Source organism: Cornus florida, unplaced genomic scaffold, assembly GCF_030987335.1.
Source record: "Cornus florida cultivar Cherokee Brave unplaced genomic scaffold, ASM3098733v1 CherokeeBrave_3.0.0_Hap2_Chr01, whole genome shotgun sequence".
Taxonomy (NCBI): Eukaryota; Viridiplantae; Streptophyta; class Magnoliopsida; order Cornales; family Cornaceae; genus Cornus; species Cornus florida.
In genome coordinates this window covers 67,350,437-67,374,360 of record NW_026775571.1, presented here as the reverse complement: position 1 = coordinate 67,374,360, position 23,924 = coordinate 67,350,437, and the positions used below count along the sequence as shown (strand labels likewise).

At 35.5% G+C, this 23,924-nt stretch overlaps 1 protein-coding gene across 3 annotated transcripts; it reads right to left on the bottom strand.

The window, feature by feature from the left end:
* Positions 1-206: 206 nt before the first annotated feature.
* On the bottom strand, positions 207-23,407 carry LOC132299382 (uncharacterized). Of its 3 annotated transcripts, none has more exons than XR_009480097.1 (10): positions 23,256-23,407; positions 21,602-22,632; positions 14,936-15,632; positions 14,748-14,834; positions 11,552-11,758; positions 5,782-5,867; positions 1,883-1,979; positions 1,681-1,779; positions 1,445-1,592; positions 207-752 (listed from the first exon to the last, which is right to left on the bottom strand). XR_009480097.1 is itself a non-coding variant. In XM_059795944.1 (9 exons), the coding sequence occupies exons 2-9, from the start codon at positions 22,627-22,629 to the stop codon at positions 1,530-1,532; spliced, it is 2,364 nt and encodes a 787-aa protein (XP_059651927.1). In that variant the 5' UTR covers positions 22,630-22,632; positions 23,256-23,407; the 3' UTR covers positions 207-1,529. The 3 variants fall into 3 exon arrangements, 1 of the variants encoding a protein (XP_059651927.1); XR_009480098.1 differs by having other exon boundaries at positions 207-671; XM_059795944.1 differs by having other exon boundaries at positions 207-1,592.
* Positions 23,408-23,924: the final 517 nt, after the last annotated feature.

Sequence of the window (23,924 nt, the reverse complement as noted above, 5' to 3'; positions counted from 1 at the left end):
GCAATTCCATTTGGGTTAGAATCACTTGGTTGGTTTATCTTGGATCCGCACATATAATTGTGTAAATAACTATACAGTATCTAGTAACGCTAAAACTATTAATACACAACCTAAAATGCTTTCTTTTCTTTTTTCCCTTCTATTTACCAGAAACCTTAACCCGGCAAATGGGAGTTTTATTTTATTTGGTTTAAAAATAGGCCGTATCAGTAATAACATTTTGATAACATAATATCACCACAAAATTAAATCTTGCATCACTTGAATCCAAAAGATGTCACGTGAAATCAGCCCATACAGCACGTCAGTTATTTTAACATGTTGGCAATACCATAATCACAAGAATGACATGCTTATCACTATTGTATATTGACTGTCTAATTCAACTCACCCTGCAGTCTCATTCATGGTTCAACCTTCATGACAGGGTTTGGGGAACCAGCAGCCACAGTAGACCGTACGGCTAATGTCTTGTCTTGCGTAGGCATAGCACGGAACACACCGAATCTACGGCGGAGACACAATCAATGGTCAACGTAGGCCATCGCAAGGAACACACCGGAGCTACTGTGGAGACACAATCCGAGGCTATCATATACTCCGATACGTTTCAATCCCGTTTAGTTGTCAAGATGAACAAAATCACCATAGTGCTCATTTCTACTATCTTTCTTCGCAGCCAAACAAGGCACGAGCAAGAAGATGCCAAGGGGGCAAGAATTCGAAGAGGGTGCATGTTGGTGGAAAAGGCACTAATGTCAACATGTTAAAAGGAAGATGCTTAACTGACCATAAATAGATAATGTAAGATAATACACCAAACAAAAAGCTTGTCATAAAATTCAATGGCAATACTTTGACACACACATTAAAGCAAAAGATTATGCTGGTTGTTCATCCACAGATCAATGGCTCTGATACAGGAATCAGGCTAGCATTTGACACAGACGGGGATTTTCTTACCGTGAAGGCCCACAAAACCACCATCGAGGTGCATGTGTCATGCGTAAGCTATTTTTTCTCCACGAAAGGCCAGGATCTGGTTCTTGAGGATGCAACCCAATCCCAGGTCCACTTTTTAAGTCAGGTTGAACTCTTAACTCAAAACCACCCAAAGTTTCTACTTTTGTGCAAGCTTGATGTCATCTGTTTTGCAGTGGCTTCAATAAGATCTACTATTGATCTCAGGCTACTCCCAAAAGACAAGGGCTCTGATCAGTTCAGCACCCAATGCTGAACTTCGACCCAAAATCATTTCCAAAAGTATGATGCACCCCTTATTAGAAATATCCCAAAGAACAACTTACATTACGATAACATATGTAAAATCTTGTAATCCCTTTTTCCATAGATCAATTGAAACAAAACAAATGTGGTATTCCATCAAGCAAAATTCTGCAATTACAAAAAGCTTCAAGCCCATAAAAGATGCACAATAGTTTACCTTGGCATTCAGAATGTGATTGCTTGCAGATTTCGCTTCATTTGATGCAGCATCATGACATGAGCACATGAATTCCAAGCGCAAGTCAAGTGATTGATGACTTGCAAACCGGGCATGATGTTCTTCTTTGGAGCCACGGATCTATGCACTGTGAGGAGTGGGTAAAAAAAATCAAAAGTTTAGTGGCCTCTTTTACGAGGAAAAGACTTATAACTAGTAAAGTACGTAGTTCCTACATCTTTGTGAAATTTATGTAAGCAAGGGAGATGCCGCATGGTGTCTCCATTGGTTGGAGTATCAAGACAAATTGCACAAGCCTCTTCAAGGTTATCAGTCTGCTTGACAGAACAGAACTGAGATAGTAAGTAAGGCTGCAGATATAATAGTCCGGCATATTATACACGCACAAATACAGCTGTTGGTACACACACAAATTACCTGAACTGTTGACAATGGCAATCTGTTTATCTGATCAAGAGATGCACCAGCATGGTGATTGTTCTCATCCAGAGCCAATAACATTTCATAATCATTTCTGATCCCACCACCAAAAAAAAAAAATTTAGGAGGCTGAAAATAACTTTTCTATGTATATCTAAAACAAAAACACATTTAGGTTTATCCTAAATTCTCTAAAAAGAAACCATCTCCGCCACAAAGATATGGCACAGATTAGACACAGTTGAGTGAAGATAAACAGCACTTAAAGCAAAAGAGATGAGAAATGGTAAAAGGTATATTAAACAGAATAATGCCTCAAAAGTCCCTCCAAGAAGTCACCTAAAGATTCAACAATTATCTGGCCATGTCCACCATACTAAAATAACTCATGAATATTCAGAAAGAAAAATGACAAAACATAACTTCAGATTGAAAATAGAGGAATCAAATTGATCCAAATTGTAAAGCCCAACAGGATATTTTAAGTCATAAGTTATAGTATGCCTTCAATCCTGCACTTTATAAGCCTTTAAAACCCATGATCAGACATTGTTAGCCTCTAATTTACAATTACAAAAACCTATATGTAAGGGCGAGGGCGAGCCTTGGCGCAAAGGTAAAGTTAATCCATTGCGAACTGCAGGCCACAGGTTCGAAACAAGGAAACAACCTCTGTGCATGCGGAGGTAAGGCTGCGTACATCCGACCCTACCTAGACCCCACAATGGCAGGAGCTCGTGCACTCAATTTGCCCTTTATTTGTAAGGCCAACCCTTCCCTAGTTCAAACAATCAATCTAGTAGTCTAAAACTATAAAACAAAGTAATACTGTTCATGTCCCAGGTCAGAAAATCTTTGCCTTCCCTTGCCACATCTTTACCCCAGAATCATAACCCGCCCTTACACCCACACAAACCTTTAACAAATAAACTGATTATTGTAAGCCCTAAATATATTGTTAGCATTGACCCATATCAAGTTTGATCTCAGCGCTTGTAGGCAAGTACTTTGAAATGAATCACTTCATACAGAAACTCATTCTCATTTGTTACCTTCAATTCAAATGTTACGATTCATCTCCAAGTATTCTCTTATTAGCTCATAACTAGTCTACTAACTTTGAAAGTAATTAGTCTCAAACCACAAGTATCTTTTAAAGGAAAAAGAGTGAAGATTTCTGGGATTTCAAAAACTTTCACAAAATGATGGCCGCTGAATTCCACAACAAAATATTAATCAAAGTTTGATAAAGATAATGAGCATATGGTTTTAGACTTCTTACTAATATTATGGTCCCAGCCATCAAACACTTGTGGCGCACTACAAAAAGACAGGTGCTTAGGATATCATTGTCTGTTAAAGCCTCAAAAGTTTCTTGGTGTCTCTTGATTATTCACCAAACCAAAGTTATAAATGTCACCACTTATGACAAGTGTTAACCACTTAACCACTATCTACACTAATTGCTTAAGCTATTAGAGGGTGTAACTTTAATATTTAAATCCTCTAACATGCCCCCTAATGTGTGGCCTTCTTTTGGTGCAACACATGTTTTAATTTTAAGTACAAGGATGACAGGGAGGTTTGCACTCTAAAAGCTTAAGCATCATCTACTCTAAAAGCTTAATAAATTACAGTGTATAACTTTACTATTTAAATCCTCTAACTACAAGGAAGGAATTCTCTTCACCAGAGCCCAAGACACCTTGTCAATGGGAGAATGGTAGGAGAAAGAAGTCTTCAATTCCTTTTCTAGCACCACACTTTGACTTCCATTAAGGTCAAGAAGATTGATCTTACAGGCAGAATCTAAAAATATAAAGGTTTATGCACCAAGAGAAAAACAAATACAAGATTAAGAGGCAATAAGAAACCTCCCCAAATCCAGGCATTTCTCCTACTCTTGTTACATTATCGGGATGTATTGTCATAAACACGGAGTAAGAAAGCTATTTTAAGGAAAATTAGGGCAATTAAGAGACGTAATACATGGGAACAAGATTGTAGAAATAAAGATCATACAGTGGACTGATTGGTACAGGTGGGTCTTTGTGATCAAAAAAATCACAGGAGCGGAGAGAAAATTGTACGATTCAACAAAATCAAAAAGCTCATAACTAAAAATTATTTTTGATAAGTTAAAGCTCATAACTAATAATCTTTGTAGATCGCAAGGATTTTCGAAAGTACATAGCGAACAAGCCTAAACTTTAAGAAACAATATACAAATTTAAGAAAACTGTAAGAAACAACATACAAATTTAAGATAAATAGTTGAAAGCACATAAGCTTCTAGGTCCACCATAATTAATTATAGAACACCAATCCTCACCCAAATAAGAAATTTAATTTGCAAGAAAAAAGTTCAATTCAGCATTATCACTAATTGTCATAGCAATGAATCTAACTTGGTTGTCTATTTGTGTGTGTGTGTGTGTGTGTGTGTGTGTGTGAGTGAGTGAGAGAGAGAGAGAGAGCGAGAGAGGGAGATTACAACTAGTTCATTATTTATCATGAGAGTAATAACTACCATGGTGCAAGTGGGAACTCATAGTAAATCACAAAGCAGGTGGAACAATGGAGAGATATGAAGCAAGGTTGACAGTCAGGCTTTTCATGCATTTCTATGAAATCAAAAGTCAGCAAACTTTCTATGGAAGACAACATGAGTTCCATCCAAAATCTGCTTACGCTGCAGTTAATCTTGGTTATTCCCACAGGTTCAATGTGAAAATTGCAATTGAATATATAAATTTCGAAGAACCACTAAGATGTAGAAATTACTTTTCTGGAAGAAAAACACTCCATTCATTAATGAGGAGGTTACAGTTTCGGATCACATAACAATGGTGGATGAACAGGAGAAAGAGATTAAAAATTTAGAAACCATTTAGGCTAAAGAATATGGAATTACAGAGCTGAAGAAACTAAAGTATTTTCTTAAAAAAGAGGTTGATAGGACCAAGGACACAAATTTTTCGGGAAAAAAAAAAGTCCAATTTATTATAAGAAATGAGAAAATTAGGGAAACCTCAAATACTCCAACATAACAGTCATTGGATAGGTGAAGAAAGTGAAAGTACTTTAGTTGATATTGAAAGGCCTCAGAGGCTGTGGAAAACTCACTTAATCTTCAATAACTCATCCTGGCATTTGCTAATGCAATTAGTGCAGAAACAAAGTGAAAATCCATGGACATTGCAATTAGAAGCCGTATACAAGAACTCTTTGGAACTTCTAAGCTTAGTTGTTAAAGACGCGCCTAGGCTCCAAAAAAGCCCCAGGCTCGTCAAGGCTCAGCTAGAGCGCTTCAACCTACTACAGGCCAGCCCCTTCAATCAAGCTTACATAAAGCCCCCGGGCTCACGCTTTTTAGCAGATTCGAGGCTCAAAAAAGGCGCGCCTTATATTTTTTAATCATTTATTCGTATCATTTTATTTTTACTTAATGACTACTAAATTAGAAGGTTCTATACCATATATCGTATTGTTTAACCTTATGAAATATTTGACAAAATTCATAAATTTATCGTTCACCACTTATATTAACTGCAATTACTGCTTGATTATAAATATATATGATAATATATGTTTAAATATGCATTATTATATACACGCGCCTTACTTCGATCAGGCGTGTGCCTTATACTGCGCCTTGCGCTTAAGCTCCAGAAGGCCTTTGGCGCCTTAGTGCACCTTGAGCCTTTAACAACTATGCTTTTAAGTCAGAATCGTACCATCCCAAACAAGTTCTACACTAACCAAGGCTTATGTAAAGACTAATGCTAATACTCTGTAATACTTGTTGAATAAGCACATCATCTTTTTCAATACAAACAATAATTGTCAATAACGAGGAAAAAAATCAATCCAATTATAAAACATATATATCTTACTCGTTGAAATCGCGCTGAACTTGAAGGAAGCCACCAGCCATTCCCATATCACTAAAGGCCTCTAATGCTTCCAGTATATGAATTCTCTGCATTGCAACCAAAAAGGAAAAATATTGGTTTTCATTTGGAAACTAACATGCACATGCACACATCAACCACCTGATTTAACTTTGATAGTCAAATCAAAATATACAGAAAGGGAAATAAAAAATCATTTACTTCAAAAGATGAAGAAAAAAGACCAGGTCTAATGATCAGATGACAAACAGGATCATTAGATAAAACCATAATTTAACGTTTAATTAAAAAATATCACTCCCTGTTGGCTAGAACTTAACTAGAAACATTGAAATATGAAAATCAAAGTATTTTTATAGCATCTAATAGAAAGACCAAGTCTTATCCACAGCAAACAGTAGTCCAAAAAATTAGTGGAAATTCAGGCAACCATGCCTGATGAATGGTGAAAATGCGTTCAATACCCATATATAAAATATAGCGAAGGGAAGTTCAAAGTCGTACTACTTCTTGTGACATGAAATTAGTAAGCCATGCTATGCAACCATGGATCTTAACTGAGCAACGAATAAGACTTGAAACAAAATTATTGGAAATTAAATATGGATTTATGCCGGGAGGTCCACGGTAGAAGCTAGTGATTACTAAGAGACGAACAGGAAAGTTTACAAAGAAGATATAAGATCTTCATATATTCGTACAGACTTGGAACATGTTAATCACTGGATCCTAAGAAGTATAATATACTAGGTATTCAAAAATAAATGAGCCACAAATATATGTATGATGTAGCCAAGAGAATTGTAGGAACAAATGCAGCAAAAGCTAGTATTCCGATCCCCGTATGCTTGTATCAAGAATCGACATTAAGCTCCAATCTTCTTTTTTTTTTTTTTTGGCGCTCAAAAGGGGAGTGCACCCAAAGGAACACATGGGAATCCGAAACCGGCCAACTATAATTTTAGACTATCAACAATGTCCCCCATAGATTTACAATTACGCCCATTTACCCAAAAAAATAAAGAACTCAGTATGATGCGTTTGAGAGGCCAAACAAGAGTTTCCTCTCCATCGAAGGATCTCCTATTTCTCTCACGCAACAAGCCCCACCATAAACACGGGAGTGGCCCTCCAAGCATCTCTAGCTCGGCTATCCACTATACACCCTCCCCAAGCCTCGAGCACGTCCACCATGGAACCGGAAAACACCCAATGCATACCAAACAAAGCCAAGAACATAGACCAAATGTCCCTTGCCACCGGACAATGAAGGAGAAGATGATTCACAGATTCTTCCGCCTTCTTGCACATGCAGCACCAGTTCACTACAATCTGGCATCTCCTCCTCCGATTGTCTAAAGTGGGAATCCTTGCAATGGTGTATATTACAATGATGTATATTACTGTTTACTGATGACATCATTTGAAACCAAAGCAGGACAAACTGCAAGATTAAAGGTTTGAAAAGAGGCTTTAAAATCAGAGAAGTATAAAATAAGGACTAACACCGAAATTTATCATATGTTACTCAAGCAGAATACAAATGGGGATATAGTGATATCAAAGGGAAAAAGTTACCAAAGAGAGTAATTTGTTACCTAAACTCAATTATTCATGGGAGAAGAATACTGGAGATAATGTTGTTTAATGAATTAAGATAACACGGGTTAGGTGGAGGTGTACTTCTAAAACCGATGAAGATAAAAGGAAAATTCTGTAAAATTGCAAGACTAGTCATACTTTGTGGGTACATGATGTTAGATTACTAAGAAATAATATCTTCAATAAATATGGGTGGCTAAAATGCGTATGTCGATACGTGGCAAGATACGGAGATGAAATCAGAGATGAACATATCGATGAGATCGTGAAAACAGTAAATACTGGAGATAAAGTAAGACAAAACCAACTAAGATGGTTTGGTCATGAGAACCAAAAAAATAACTGCACCAAGAGACGTTATGTAAAAGGTGATCTGGGGAAATGTGAACCAAAAACTAATATGGTTTGAGATAGCAAGGAAAGTAATGGTAGCAAGCTGAATGGCAAGACAAAATTAATGTAACTGACCCCAAATAACTGGAACAAGGCCATATTAAGTATGCAACTGTTCATGCAAATCGTTCCTTTAAAGTTCAATAAACATTAAGGTACGACTGGGAAAAAATATTGGTTGAAAGAAACAATGCTACTTTCTATTAGTATCTTGTGTTAGGAAACTACGGCGCGAAAGCCTTGAGCTGTATTTTTGGTTTTGAGTGTCTCAAGTGTTCACATTAAGAGACGTAGTTCTAGATGTGCATTCATGTGTATGTAGTGTGATTGCATAAGGTCTAATTTGCATAAAGTTTGGTTTTGAAATCATTAAACTTGTGAAAGTGATTTTTTTTCCCAGACAGAAATCAACTGGTACATTTTCCAAATCAGCACAAAGATATCAACTGGAACATTTCTTTAATCAACCTGTAAAATCCTTGCCAGTATGAATTCAACCTGTAGATTTATAAAACCAACTGACAGATTTCTGGGCAATGACTAACCAACCAGAATAGTTAGTTCTCAATGAATTGGATTTTTATCTTCCAAAAATCAAACACTTAATTTACTTTTTCTACCAGTACATTTTGTTCCAGTAAGAAATTAATCAGTTGATTTAGTTTTCCTACTCATACAATCCTTGATATAGGAAAATTTGACTTGCCAAATTACTTACAAAATGAATTATGTACTTTTGATATTTAGTTTTTTCTTAATGTTTTAATAGTTAGCGTGTTACCTCTGTCCAAGCGCAAATTTGAAGAATTCAGTGATTTTTGGCCCCCTTACGATTTGAGACTAATAAATCTCCTCTTGCATACTTTCAAGGATTGTGTAGTCTTTGTCATGTCTCCACAACTTGCGAGCACTTGACCATGATGAGAAAAAGGCAAGCTACTTCAGTACATTCTGGATTAATCTTCTGAATTTCTGTTGTACTCATCCAAGTGCTCTCTGATCTTGGAAGACCTTTCCAATTCAGGGAAATTTTAACGGCCTTACCACGAGTAGAAATAATTTTTTTGTCTAACACAGCTTCAATAACTCTAGCTTCTTTTAAAGTTAATGCTATATGCGGAGCTGAAATTTGAACCAAGGAACCATCTTGTGATCCAAGGCAGCGAAAAGGTACAATAAATCAAAATAGGATTAATACCTAAGTCCTCTAGAAGCTCCAAGATATTTGCATTAGAACTAATCCTCTTTGTTATCTTATAAGGATCTGCACTCTTAGAGTGTAGCTTCTTATATATAGTTCTCCAGAAAAATTAACAGGCCAAAATGTGAACAATAACCATGTCAAATATTTGCACTGGAACTAATCCTCTCCATAATCTTATAGGCACCTGCACTCTTAAGAGTGTAGCTTCTCAATTACAAAACCCCACAAGGAAGTGATCCATTTCACCTTTTCTACTGATAAATTGATGAATTTATACTTGCTTTCTCAATTAATATCTTATTAAAATCCAATAGCAACCAGACCTTAAGCATCCAACAGAATCTTTGGTGAAGAAATTCTCAACACTTCTAGTTTGTAGGAAAATATTTATGCCACTTGTAGACTTCCAAACTTGTCCCCACAAAATTCATAAGAAATTATCCACACTGTAAGCTGTAAGACAAAGAGGATGGACTAACATGGTGTTTGATTAACACAAGCCATGAATAATGGCCCAATTTTCTTTCTACATTGAAGCAATCTGACTACAAATGAACATATTTATTCATAAACAGTTCAAGCTCAGCTTGATCAAAGCTCAGTTTGATCAAAGCTCAGTAAGACCTCGATTGCTTAATTAAGGTTATTTAATAAACAAACTGAGCTTGAACAACCTATGGCTTAGCCTGTTAGGTTCAGAAAAATGTTCATGAACACGTGAACAGGACTCATTTATTAGGAACTATTTGGATTTATAATCAATTTTTCTTCTTATCAATCTTGGTCGCCAGCTCAAATATGAGATCGAGCTTGAAACATCCTAAACTAGCTAAACGAGATGAACTCAAGCTCAACAAGCAACGTTCGAACTGAGCTCAAACATTCATATTTGGGCACAACCGAGTCTCGAGCAGTCGAGCTCAAGCTTCATTATGGAGCTCAAAATCAAAAAGCCAAAAGCTCGACTCAGCACTACTTGTGTTTTGAACTAGAGTTGGAATTTCATCTTCAGTATTTTTGGCGTTCACTGGGTAATGCCTCAGTCCTCCATACAACTAATTAGCTCATGGAGAAGATGCCCAGTTAAAGGTCATGTTCGTGACTATTGGAGGATTGTTCCACATTGTGTTTGGTGGTGTATATGGAGAGAGAGAAATAACAGAAATTTTGAAGGAAATGAATCGTCTTTGGCTATTTTAAAAATCCATATTCTCCGTTCTCTTTTCTGTTATGTAAGAGGAAGCGTTTGCTCCTCGACTGATGACTTATTAGATCTTTTGGATTCTATTGGTCCCTAGGTTCAATCTTCCTTTTGTGTATTAGGAACGTGTTCCCCTTTTGAACGCTTTTCTAATAAACTTTTACTTATCAAAAAAAAAAAAAAACTAGAGTTAACTTGTTTGTGGCACAAGAAGGATCCAATATGAGATCGAGCTTGAAACATGCCAAACTAACTAAACAAGATGAGCTCAAGCTCGACAAGCAACGTTCGAACATTCATATTTGGGCATGACCAAGTCTCAAGCTCAAGCTTCATTATTGAGCTCAAACTCAAAGAGCCAAAAGCTCGACTCGGCACTACTTCTGTTTTAAACTAGAGTCAACTTGTTTGTGGCACAACAAGGATCAAAGGAATGCTCTTTTTTCTCTTTTCCTTGTTATTTTATTTTATTTTATATTTGGTGGTTTTTATGGATCAAAAAATACTCATTTGCTTATTGTGACACTCAATCGGAGGTCTTCAAATGATGTATAAACCTATGAAATTCTTTATAATCATCATATTATAGTGCATCAAAATATTTCCCAACTTCATTCATGTTTCAGCACCACTTTAATAAAGCCCACAGTACAATGAAACCATTACTTTATATAATCACAAAGCATTGCAGCAGGGTCAATTACAAGAATGGAAATTCCTATCCAAATTTATATTTCATATGAGGTTCAATAATCCTGATTTTGTCCTTGTCATAGAGGGAATACTGAAAGCCCGCCATTCTCTGCCCTATTTTAGTGAGATTAACAAGACACCTAGCTTTAAAAATTATGAATTGCAAATAGCCCACACCAAATTATGTAAGTAAATTTTTTCTAATAAAATCTTAGCATCCAACACCATTAACCATAATAGTTTGCCTAAAATAGTACAGAAACTTAGAATATGTTAAATTTTTTTTTCCTAGTTGGTACTCACACACACTGCCTCCACTGAGGTTCGAACCCCTGACCTCTCTTTGGGAAGTAGGGGCCTTGTACCGCTAGGCCACAGGCATAATAGTTTGCTTGAAATAGTACGAAAACTTAGAATATGTTAAATTATGTCAATGCTTGAATCTGAAATCTTGAAAGCATGTGTTCTCATAACTCAATACCATCACATTATCAAATAAAACAGCAAAAATGAAATATATACATTTTCCTGGTTAAACAACAATAAATCACCTTAACTATCAAACATCTCCTCACAGCTTATACCCAAACATCCAAAAAAGTGCAGGTTAAAATAAAAGATAAAGGATTACAAATAAGGATGAAGATATAAGCCAATACCATGTCCATATCCATGCTTGGAGGAAACAAGGTTTCTCTAGGCGACAAAGTACGAGGTTGGCCAGGAAAGCGACCTCTCAACCGAGCCATTCTAGTAGAGGTAGGAACTCGAGATTGGGTACCCCTCGAAATTGAAGAGTTCTGAGAAGAGCGCACTCGGGACTGTACTCGGGGCTGTTGATGTAAGTTTGAATTTAATGAACCTCTCTGCAAAAAGTAAAATAATAATCTTTTTAAAGAACAAATCATAAAAACTACACAAAAATTTAAATTATAAAAAATATATAAGACACCAAGTATTTGTATTATAACACAATCTGATCATCAGAAATTTATAATAAATATCGTTTTATCTTGCATGACTACAACTACAATGGAAATTAGATGGAACAATAAAAATTAGAAAGAATCCCTTTTACTGCTTCCCGAAATAAATTTTGGTAACATGGCTTAGAAGAGCGCTTCTTTGCAAGTGTCCTGTATTATGCGGCCTGTAAGGGACCAAAGAAAAAGCAATCTCAAAGGGGAGACAACTTTAACAACTTTCTCTTGATTATACAAGGCAGAAACACTTGAGAACTACCAGAATCAAGTTTTAGCTTCTATTTGTAATGCATCTTAATCTTTCATTTAAATTAGTATGCCAATGGTTTGCTTTATATGTGATTCCTTTTGGTTTAAAAGTCAAAAGATATTTTGGTAATTTTATGATTTTATGGATATAGGTTGTAGTGCTGAGCCATGGTCTTAGTTTGGATCAAGTGTTTTGAGTCTTCATTTATGGCCTTTAGTCGGTTTAAATTTTAAACTAAGCCAAGTTTTTAAGTTTTCGATTTAGAGTCAAAGACCTAGTAGCAGTATTAAGAGCAGTAATATTAGTAATAGTGGTGGTGGTGGTGGTGGTGGTGGTGGTAGTAGAATTCAAATATCCTCTGTGTGCGCTTGTGCGTATATATGTCTTGCCACTTTTAATCTGATGGGTATCATTTTTTATTATTTGTAATGGGTTTCCAAAATCTCTTGGATTGTTCAATGAAACCTTAATAAGATATGAGATACCTAGAAAATTCTAGGAGTGATTTCTAGGATCTTATGTTTCACTTCCTCTTTTATTTTCTTCACTATATATACAAAACCAGATTTGGTGAACTATTTTTTCCGGGAAAAAATAAAAGAATTTGTGAACTATTATTCTGCCCATGAAATATTATGTTTGACAAGCCAAACACCTTTTTCAATCATTCAGTGCTGGCCACAAATTACAAGCATTTTAACAATCAATTTTAACTATTCTAAATTAAAAGCATTGACCTAATCAATTGTTGTACCAAGGCTACTACTAAAAGGACATTCCAAAAACTAATACTCATCACTAAGGATGCACACGGTTCAGTTCGGACCACTTTGGTTTGGAACCAAAACGGTCCTAACAGTGCCACAAAAACTGAAACCGAGCCGAACCATGGGCACCAATGGAACTCCATGATTCTGGTCTTGAAGTGTGAACTCAGAACTGAGATTTGGTTTCTTGCTTTTTCCCAACTCACATTTTATTAAGCCACCAAAACAATCCAACAAACTCCACACACCAGCCTCAGAGTATTACAAATCAAACCACAAATAAAACAACTAATTAAAACCACCAAAAATATATATATGATAAAAAATAAAAAAGATCAGAACTCTCTAACAATTTATTGACCAGAAGCACAAATCCTATGCAAAAATATATAAATAAATAACTAATGTAACAGTTCGGTTCGGTTCGGTCCTGAAGGACCCCAAACCAGAACTGAACCATATAATTACTGTTCAAAAAATTTGGAACTGGGATTGGTCCGAACCGTAAAAGAACCGGACCGAACAGACTGGTCCAGTTCAGTTGATCTGTACCACAGGTTTTTTGTGCACACCTACTCATCACTGTCACCGCAGTAATGGTCTTAATTAATATGAATTAATTATACAGTCCCTTTAAATGTTTTAATTTTAAATTTCTCAGCAATATCTTGCCTAGGAGTAGACGATATCCAACTGATAAATACTAATGTGTGTACGAAAAAGAGCCTCAGAATTGTAAATTACTAAATAAGTATTCATGCTATTAGCCTATTAGGTTAACACTTTCTTCTAAAATCAAAACTAATAATAAATCTCATGTAATAATACAGGTAAACTGTCAACTCCGCATTATGGAAGCAAGATAGCATCCGGACAACTTTCAGCCATATAGTGGGGTTCTATGTACAAATGAGGCTTGTCTTCAACGTTCAAAGCTGAGCGCCGCAGAGAACTCCAGCCACATTGCCACCATTCCAACCCTCTCACTAATATCATATCCCATGCACCCCCATGTTAATTTTAAATACTCCAAGAGTCATATTTGTCTTAATTAAACAAGCATAACATGTATGCCAATTGATCATCTTCCAACTATACTTATAGGCTATAGCGTGGAAAACTAACAAATCACAGCAGACCAGCAATTGTCCTATGCAAAAAGACACATGCACCTGAGCACAATTCCATCTAAGCATTTCAGAGGGACAAACAAGTAAATAATAGTACCAACATCCGCTAGTGAAACTAGATCAGCAATCTTATCAAAACAAATCTTTTCACACCAACACTAATTTTCAAGCAAACATCCAATCCAACCAATGAGAGGAGTACAGGTGTAAAGATTTAATCTCCTACATGAGAAAAACCATCCCGCATTCCTTTAAATCAAGAAGTTCAACTTTACTTGATCATAATATCTACACATACTGGAAACACTAAAATAAATCTCATGCAAAAGAATACAAGCAACCTGTCAAATTTCATTAAGGATATCTTTATAGTTCAAAACTGAGAGACATTGAGGAAAACTGCAACAACATTGCTACCACTCAAACCATCTCACCCGGCAAAATTACATCCCACACAACCCCATGTGCATGCACACTTCAAAAAACACATTGCATTTTAAAGTCTAAAGAACTCTTCAATATTTCTATAATGTGCCTAGATGAGTAATAGAAATTTTCAATATAATACTTAAAACAATTCTATCATAGTAGTGAAAAAACTCTTTTCAAAAAGAGATATCACAGCTACATCTAAAAATTCCTGCTAATTGTCTAAATAATTATATGATTATGATGTAATTCTCAAATTGTTGTGGGTATGATATCATTAGTCAATCATCACTTACAGGACGAGATACACGGCGACTTCCACTAGGGAAAGCATGCTGTGAATTTTCCTCCTGCTGCAAGGACAATGCCATGTGTGCATCAATCTGTTGATAGGAGAATCAATATTAAGACAAGAAAAATAAATCTGCCAATAAATTAAAATATTAATAATATAAAAAATTAGACATAAACTGAGGAAACAAACCTCATCAACTCCAACTCCAACTCCTGGCACCTCATTATATAATTGTTCTTGGAGTTCATGAGCCAACATCTCATCTGCTTCTACCTGTCTTGCCCTAGCATCTGAGTCATCATTACTACTGCAACCAATATTCCGGGAACCACCGTTTCTTATTCCAGGGGAAAATTCATCAATTTCAATAACTGGATTTAAGATGTCCACACCATGATGACTCTGGTTTCTGGATGATCTTGAATTAGACGGTTCACCAGACGAGCCAAGAAACAAATTTTCTGCGTCATCAGTGCCCGATGTAGAGCAATCGCCATGATTACTCGAAGTGGAACCCTGCTTTTGTCTTTTAATAAATGTGAGAGCTGCATGACGATGCTCATCAGATTGGCACAACTGAGAAATACCACATGATACATTCTGGTCATTAGAACATTCACCAATAGTCCTGTTACTATTTCCATTTCCATTTCCATTTCCATTTCCATTCTCTCTCCTCTCTGTCTTATTTTCATGGTGTTGATAGAGAAAGCCTGGGTCATCCTCTCTCCTAGAAAGATGCCGAACCTCATCAGACAAGGGGAGAGACGTTTTCTTTGTACGATTACGAGTACTTCTCCATCCACCTAATGCTTCAAAGCATCTGAATGCATCTCTACCAGCATCAGTTTGTCTATCAACCTTTTCACGATGAATTATTGAATCCCTAAATGTATGTAACATGTCAGTGCGTCAAGATAAGAGATTAGAAAAGTTAAGGCACCAATACTTCTACTAACAGGCAACAACAGCAAAAGAGATTTTTTCTCCGATCGCACATGCTTCAAAATTTTCACTTAATTACTATCAACATTCCAAAAAGTTTGTAGAATTTATTATACACCAGAACTTGGGAAAAAAAAAAAAAAAATCAAATTTCTTTTTTGTCTTTAGTTTTTCTGTTGAAAGAGAAAACTAAAGGATTAGGATGAAAAAGAATGCACGACATTTGCATTAGTAATTGTCCTACCATGGAAAAACTATTTAACTAGAAGAGGCTCAACCTCTACAAAATCTGAGAGAACCCCTTTACTTCATTCTACATATATAAAAGAAAAGCACAAAAAATATGTAGATAATCCCCGTCGAAAATCCTCAATGAAAACTCAATCTGTTATTGAACAGTAGGTTCTAAATTTAGAAATAAGAATGTTACATCTATAATCTGTTAGATTACTAGAATATTGAATAAAAATCGAAGGGATAAAAAAAAAAATTAAAAAAAAAAAAAAACAAAAAGAAAGGAAATAATTGTAGAATTTATTATATACACCAGAACTTGGTGGGAAAAAATAATATTTCTTTTTTGTTTTTAGTTTTTCCATGGAAAGAGAAACTACAGGATTAAGATGAAAAAGAATGCACAAAATTTGCATTAGTAATTGTCCTACCAGGGAAAAACTATTTAACTAGAAGAGGCTCAACCTCTACAAAGTCTGAGAGACCCTTTACTTCATTCTACATATATAAAAGAAAAGCACAAAAAATATGTAGATAATCCGCCTGTCGACAATCCTCAATGAAAACTCAATCTGTTATTGAACAGTAGGCTCTAAATTTAGAAATAAGAATGTCAGTGAACGTCAACATTGTCAGCTTCTCATTTGCATCATGAGAAGTGGTATATATTCAGCCATCAACAGTAACTAAAGTATCTCTCCAACAGTAACTAGAGAGAATAAAGTAAGCAGGTTTCATATTTGTACAACAAAAACTAAAATGCCTTAGACATCCATGCTTATGTGCATGACTAGAGCTGAACCAATAACTGCTCTCTACTGGTAACTGTAAATCAGCTAAAAAATCCAACCAAAAATGCATTGTTTGATTTAGAAATTACAGTAGCACTCATAATTGATTCTCACTGAATTTCTATAACCGGCGGAACAGTAATAGAAAAACAATAGTCAGACATAGGAGCGCCCAATGGACCGGTAAGAGTGTCATGAAAACATCCAGAAGAACCAGTTTTATATAAATTAAACATACTACTGAAATCAGAAATGCATAACCCAACACAATGATGAAGATAATCAAGATAAGTAAGAAGTATTCACATGTAAAGTCCAACTCCAACCCAATGGTATGCTTCAAGGTTAAAAAGGTTTGGGTTTTCTCAAACCAAATTGACCTCAACCTGCTCCACCTACTGTTTATCAATCTTAATAAACTAGATATATTATTAAGTCACACAGATTTAAAACATATTACCATATTTAGTTATTAGAAGCAAATTATACTTTACTTGCATGCGTTGCTTGTAGTTAGGTCCAAATTGAATCATTTGGGACTAGCAAAAAAATAATGGGCCCAAAAACGGAAAAATAAAAAATAAAAAATGATCATAATCTTGGCTATTGGAGTATAACGAGAGGTTCTTTTAGTTATCCCACTTGAACGGGACGAGTGTGGAAGAATTTATTTGGGATAGCACTGGCTAGGGAACAACTCAAAACAGGTATAGTGGAATTCTATGACCAACATTGTAGAGATGCAATCGGCACCAATGTTGGATAGCCTGGACTTTAAATCTATCAGGAGTAGGGGTGCAACTTGGGCGGGCTAGCCCAGCCCAACCCGAATCCAGCCTGGAAATTTTAGAACTTGGGCTTTTAAATTCACAAAAAGGGCTCAAATCGGGTTGGATTTTATTAAAACCCAAGCTTGTTCGGATTGGGTTGGGTTCAATCCGAACCCAACCCAAAACCCCAAATTAAACAATCTGAGCCCAAATCAATAAACGCCCACATCCTATTTTGTTTTTCTAAATTCTTCCAATTTTTTTTATTATTATTATTATTTTATTTTATTTTACAAATAAGCAAAATATTATCGCTGGAACATCCCCCGAAAACCCAATAATTTATTTCAAAAACTACCACTTTGCCGGAAAAAAGAAACTATCAAAAACGAAAATTTAAAATTTTTGGTGGATGGACTGTTTTAATAAAATTCTAACCACTTTTTCAACTCAATATCATTCTGAAAATCATATTTTCATCATCTCCAATACAGACATTTAATTGTGGGCTTTCAGGAGATGTAAAAAAAAATTTACTATAGCATTTAACAAAATTAACACTTTTAACAAAATCTAAGTCTAAGAAGTTCCAAATTAACAATAGCCTAAAACTAAAAAGAAATAAAAAGGATAAAATTACAGTAACAGAGCATTAAATTATACCACGGTTGAGTCTAAGTAAAAGATTTAAAACTAGAAAGAATAAATTAAAGAGAAAAAAAAAGTTATCAGGTTTTTGTTCAGAACTTAATCTGGATTTTCTTCAGATTCAAAGAAAGGGACATGACTGACTTTTACCCAGGGTAATTCTTACTGTAGTCATAATTTCATCATACGTCCTTCAAACATGTCACTATATATAATTATCACGTCTTCTCGTTAACACATACCATATTAAAGAGGTTTATCTAATTATCAAACTTAATTCTAAAATATATATATATATATATATATATATATATAATAACAAAACATTAAAAAGACCAAAAAAATTATGATTTTTGAAGTTAAAACACACCTTGAAGGATGGAGGTAGAGTGGTGGAGCTTGATTTCAAAACAAAGGTCGTCGGAAGTAGAATAAACTTGCTACTGCAGGTCATCTTTGCATAATTTTAGAAAAACAATATATTTTGCTTATAGACGCCCAAAGGAAAATGTAATTTGCATATTTGTAATAAAATAAAAATAAATAAAAAGAAAAAAGAAGAAGAAGTTGACCTGTGAAACCCGCCCGGCCCATCCAAATATTTGGGTTCGGATTATGGGCAGAACCCATTTTTGGGTAGACTTCGGGCTGGCCCAACCCAACCTGATTTCGGGTTGAGGCTGGGTTGGGCCTGCCCAACTTGCAGCCCTAAGCAGCAGAGGGAAACACAACTGGTCAAAAAGGCCTTTCTGGGAAGAGGATGTAGTAACTGCACTGAGCAGTTGAAAAAGGGGAAAGGCTCCAGACCTGATGACAGATCCAAGGCAACCCAGTGATGATTGGAAAATTTTTTTGCATACTTGCTTAGTTTTATGAGAATGGGAAACCTGGGAGAAACTTGAATGCAACATTTACCATTTTACCATCAAATATATGGGGTGCAGCTGACATTAAAGACTAGACCTACTAGTTTGGTGGGTAGAGTGTACAAATTACTGGCTAAGGTGTTGGCTATGAGATTCAGGAAGGTAATTGCTAGTGAACTGTCAAAATCTGACGATAATTTTGTGAGATGTAAGCAGATTTTAAAATGTTTTCTTGTATAACAATACATAATAAATGTGTTGATGACTTGATTCAAATTGGACAGATGATAAAGCGGGGTGCTGTGCAAATCTCTAATATTGAGAAGGTGCATGATCACGGGAATATGCATATTTTGATCTATATCGTGGAAAAAATGATATGAGATCATGTATTTTCTCTAATCGGTTTTCTATTCTGATGAATGTGTCATAAAGTTGATTTCCTCAACAGCTCTAAAGGTCTTAGGCAAAGGGCCCCTTTTCTCCCTTACCTCCCCCTTACCTTTTATCTTGGTCATGGAGCCTCTAGAAGGATGTTGCCTAGATAAAAAGTCAGTAACATGATTCATGGATTGTCTAAAATCTTTGGACTTGGGGGAAAAGGCGAGGTTGTCTCAAAATGCCATTTGCAAGTAAGACCCTAATTTCCTGTAGGGCAGAGGAGTAGCTTCACTATCTCAGATTCTCAGATATGTTTTTGCTTTATTTTGCAGCTATCTCTGACATCAAAAGAAATCTTACAGAATGTTACTAATTATTGGCAGAAGAAGTGGGAAGATATGGAGGCATCGGCCATGAATATGGAATGTAAGGTTGGATCCCTTCCAACCTTTGGCTTCGTTCAGGGTCACCTTTCAAAGCAAAAAGGCAGAGTGGGGTGAAGTGGTGGGAAGGTTTTGGAAGAGATTCACAATACAGAAGCACTAATATCTGTCAAAGGACGGAAGATTAACAATGATCAGAAGTACAACAAAGTAACCACACCTACTTAGCGGGAGTCTTCACAATTCCGACAGCACGGATTTCCTATTAAGTGTCACCGGTGTCACATTAGATAAGCTTAGTAAAAACCATTTTGTCTCGGATTTGGTGTCTGATAGAGTGTGGCCTAGATATTAGGTGTCTGATAGTGTGTGACCTAGATATTAGGTGACTGAGGAAGTTCATTCAGGCTCCCCTCATCAATTGTCTATGAGATTCTGATTCTCAGAGAAAAGGGATCAGAATCGAAGGAAGGTGACGGGTCAGATGTATGGGAGTTAAAGTCCAGGACATTCAGAGCAGCGAGGTGTTGTAATTTGATGAGCCTGCGGAAGAATCCATGGTTACTGGGGCAAGTTTGTGAGTCATGTCTCTTCCGAAGCAGTTGATGGCCGCAGATTCGCTTTCGGAATGATGTTTGGTGATATGGCTCTGAAGTTGAAGAAATATTCAGCAATGCAGTGGACAGGAAGGCAACAGTGGCAGATTATACGAGGCATTCTACAACAGGAGTGGTTTAGGACTATGTCATACATGCATCGGATACGGGTATGTGTCAGACCTCCCTAAATTCCAAGTTTTCAGATATGTGGGTCCAGCAGAGTTGTGTTCAAAACCTTGAATAGAGTGCCATGGACATGTCTTCCACACTTAAAAACATAATATGTTACATGGAAGTATAAGAAATGAAGCTATTATTAATTTAAAATGTACTAATAATACTCAACATTAAATGAAATACGGTAAAAATATCTATATATAGGGTTCATCTATCCTAAATGTAGGTAACCCTTCATTGCTATCACATTTGCATTTTTTCTTGTTGTTCCATCATCAAGAATAGAAGATCCAACTATCTGATTCGGACACGTGCGTTGGACACACATTCCGCAAGCAAACCCGTGTTGTTTCGTTTGACACGAGTATATAAAGGGGAATATGAGAGTGCAAGTAACACAAGTTTGATATCCATGACTTTAGAGTGCAAGAAACGAGTATTTTCTTTTTCTTCTCAATAAAAAAACAAAAAATAAATAACAAAACAAAACTTTTTTTCCAATATAAAGATTCCAAACTCAATATTTGGTCAAACAAATAAAAGATAAATTACAATAGGATATCACTATTTTTTTTTCTTGGCAAGAAACTCACACTCATTTACACCTATGGGGACTTGAAACCAAGAAACTCACACACCCATTAACCCCTATGGGGACGTGAACCCTCGGCTTGCACTTTGGGAGGTAGAGGAGATACCACTAGGTTATAGCCTTTGGTGGTGCATTCACTAATTATTAGAGAAGAGGGAAGCATGGTTAATTGCCCAGGCTACAAAGGATAAGAATGTCTATTCAAAAATCTGAGAGAAGACACTTGAAATAATACTGAAAGTTAGGTCCATATATAGTCCAACCTATATTTTGACAAATAAAAATCGATTCAAAGATATCTCCAATTATCCTACAGAATTTGTCAGCAACTTTACATCCCTATTAAGGTTATCAGTCACAAAATGCAAACCTTGATTCCAAGATGACAAAAATAAGAACCTTAACAAACAAATGTGTGTAGATTAAAAATATATATTTACTAAAAAAAACTGCCCAATAGACAACGTACCTGCTAGATAAATGTGTAGTTTTTGTCTCAGGCTCTTTTGATGAAAAAGGATGCACTACAATCCCTTTTCCTTTAACTCTATGAGACTTGTTGTCTTCAGCAATGATATCATTAATATCAATCACACAAGGAGGACCATTAGAAGCCACAGCCCCAGGAACGTCTATGGAACTATGATCGTGCTTTTCAGCTGACTGCTTGGCCTTTTCTATATTATGTGGAGAGATACATCCATTTCGCACCAATCTTTTTTGTCCAGTGACTCTAGGTGAGGTATTAGAATTTAGAGATGTAGACATCGTCATTCCAGCTATCGGTTGACAATCACCAAAGAAATCGATTCCTTTTCCACGACCTAAACCTGAAACACCTTTACGTTTATCCTCTACTTTTTCTTTTCCTTTAAAATTATTGCCAGATGGCTTCAAAGAATTTTCCATGCCACAGAAAGAAGTAGTGTCATTGATTGTTATTGATTCTTCTCTAATTTTTTCAGTTTGAGAATTTCCTAATGCACCACGCGGGAAAGCCTTCTCAAATACTCGGGCATTCCTATTCTGTTCTGTCAGATCAACAACAGTATTGTCCTCTTGGCAAGCTGATGTTTGAGAAGTAAACAAAGCTTTTCCTTTCTCCATATGTTGAGAATGAACAGAATTTTTCTTCTCATATTTGGGGGCTTTGTCTCCCGATATTCTTCTAAATAAATGAGTATTCTCAAAAGAAGATGAATTCCCTAATCCAGAAACTGTTGAATTACTGTCATACTTGGACTTTTCAGAAATACTGAGATTTTTAGAAGGCCGAAGGGACAGACTTCTGCTGCGCCCATTACCAATGACATGTTTACTTCTATCCCTTGGCCGGTTTCTAACTCCTTCATAAAAAAAATCAGTATCTTTTGAATAGCCAACTGCAGGTAAATTATTTTCCCTTTCGATACAACCCCTACCATTAGTGTTCTGTGCCGCTAATCTATCAGGAGTATCAGGGACATCTATTACCTCATCAAGGTCCATGTAATCCATATTCTGCATATGAAAAGTTCCAACTCATTCAAATAACTCAAAACACAATAATGATAATTACAATAACAATAAAATCAACAGCAATAACAACAACAACATCATCATCATCATCAACGATGATAATAATAATAATTAGAAGATTAAAGTCTGGATGCAATATGGTGTTAATCTTAAATCGGTTTCATCCCCAACAACCACTATTTAATAAATAAATAAATAAAGAATAATGGAATTGAAATCTTCCAAATAAAAATAAATAAATAATATATTTAAATTTCAGACGGTAACATCTATAACCAATAACATACATATATAAAAATAAGCATTCTTATGATGTGTAAGTGACCAACTTTTTATAGGTGAATTCTAATGCTAATTTGAATATAGAAAAACTGAATCACCAAAAAAAAAAAAAAGACAAATTTAGGGCAAACATTATCGAACTCAAAAAAATTCAAAATCGAACAAAAATAGAATAACAACAACATAGAATCAAAAGTATATAAATAAGGAACACAAATCAAAAGGAAAAAAAATACCCAAATCAAGATTTTGAATTTCAACAGAAAACCCTAAATTGAATAATCAGATACCAATATCAAGAAAGATTGCAGAAAAGATCAAACCTTTGATGTGTTTTCTTGCTGTCCGTCCAAATCCAATCCAGAGGGAAGCCCCGAAGTAGAGTCTAGGTTTTGCTATACAACAATGGCCTCTCTCTTTCTCTCTCTAATAGCAACAGAGATAGGTAAGTCCCAGTCGCAATATAGGAAAGTGTTATTCACGTGCTCCAGAGGAACGTGGTAAGTTTTGAGATATACAATTCACGCGCTCTGATATGTTGGCTGTGTTATTGAAGGAAAGCCCAAGCCCAAATGGCCTGATAGGTCCAGCCTTGCCTACTTGGTCCGAGGTCTTGAATTGGCCTGCGTCCATCCTAATAAAATAAATTTACTTCACAAATAACTTTACTATACGATAAGCGCTCGTGCAAATGATCGTTGAGAGCTCTATGCATTTATTAATTTAATTTTTAATATTTTTTATTCTGTAAAAATATAAAATTAATATATATATATATGTGTGTGTGAGAGAGTGTCACCAAATTATAACTTTTGATACTTTGAAATGATAATCAAGTTATTTTCAACTCAATTTCTTAAAAAAATAAAAAATAAAAAAATTTACTACAATTTAATATATATTGTTACTATACTTTGATATTTATAATTTATTAAAAACACTTAACTTTAATTCTTGTTCTGATTATGTATGATATATCATATTCATATAAG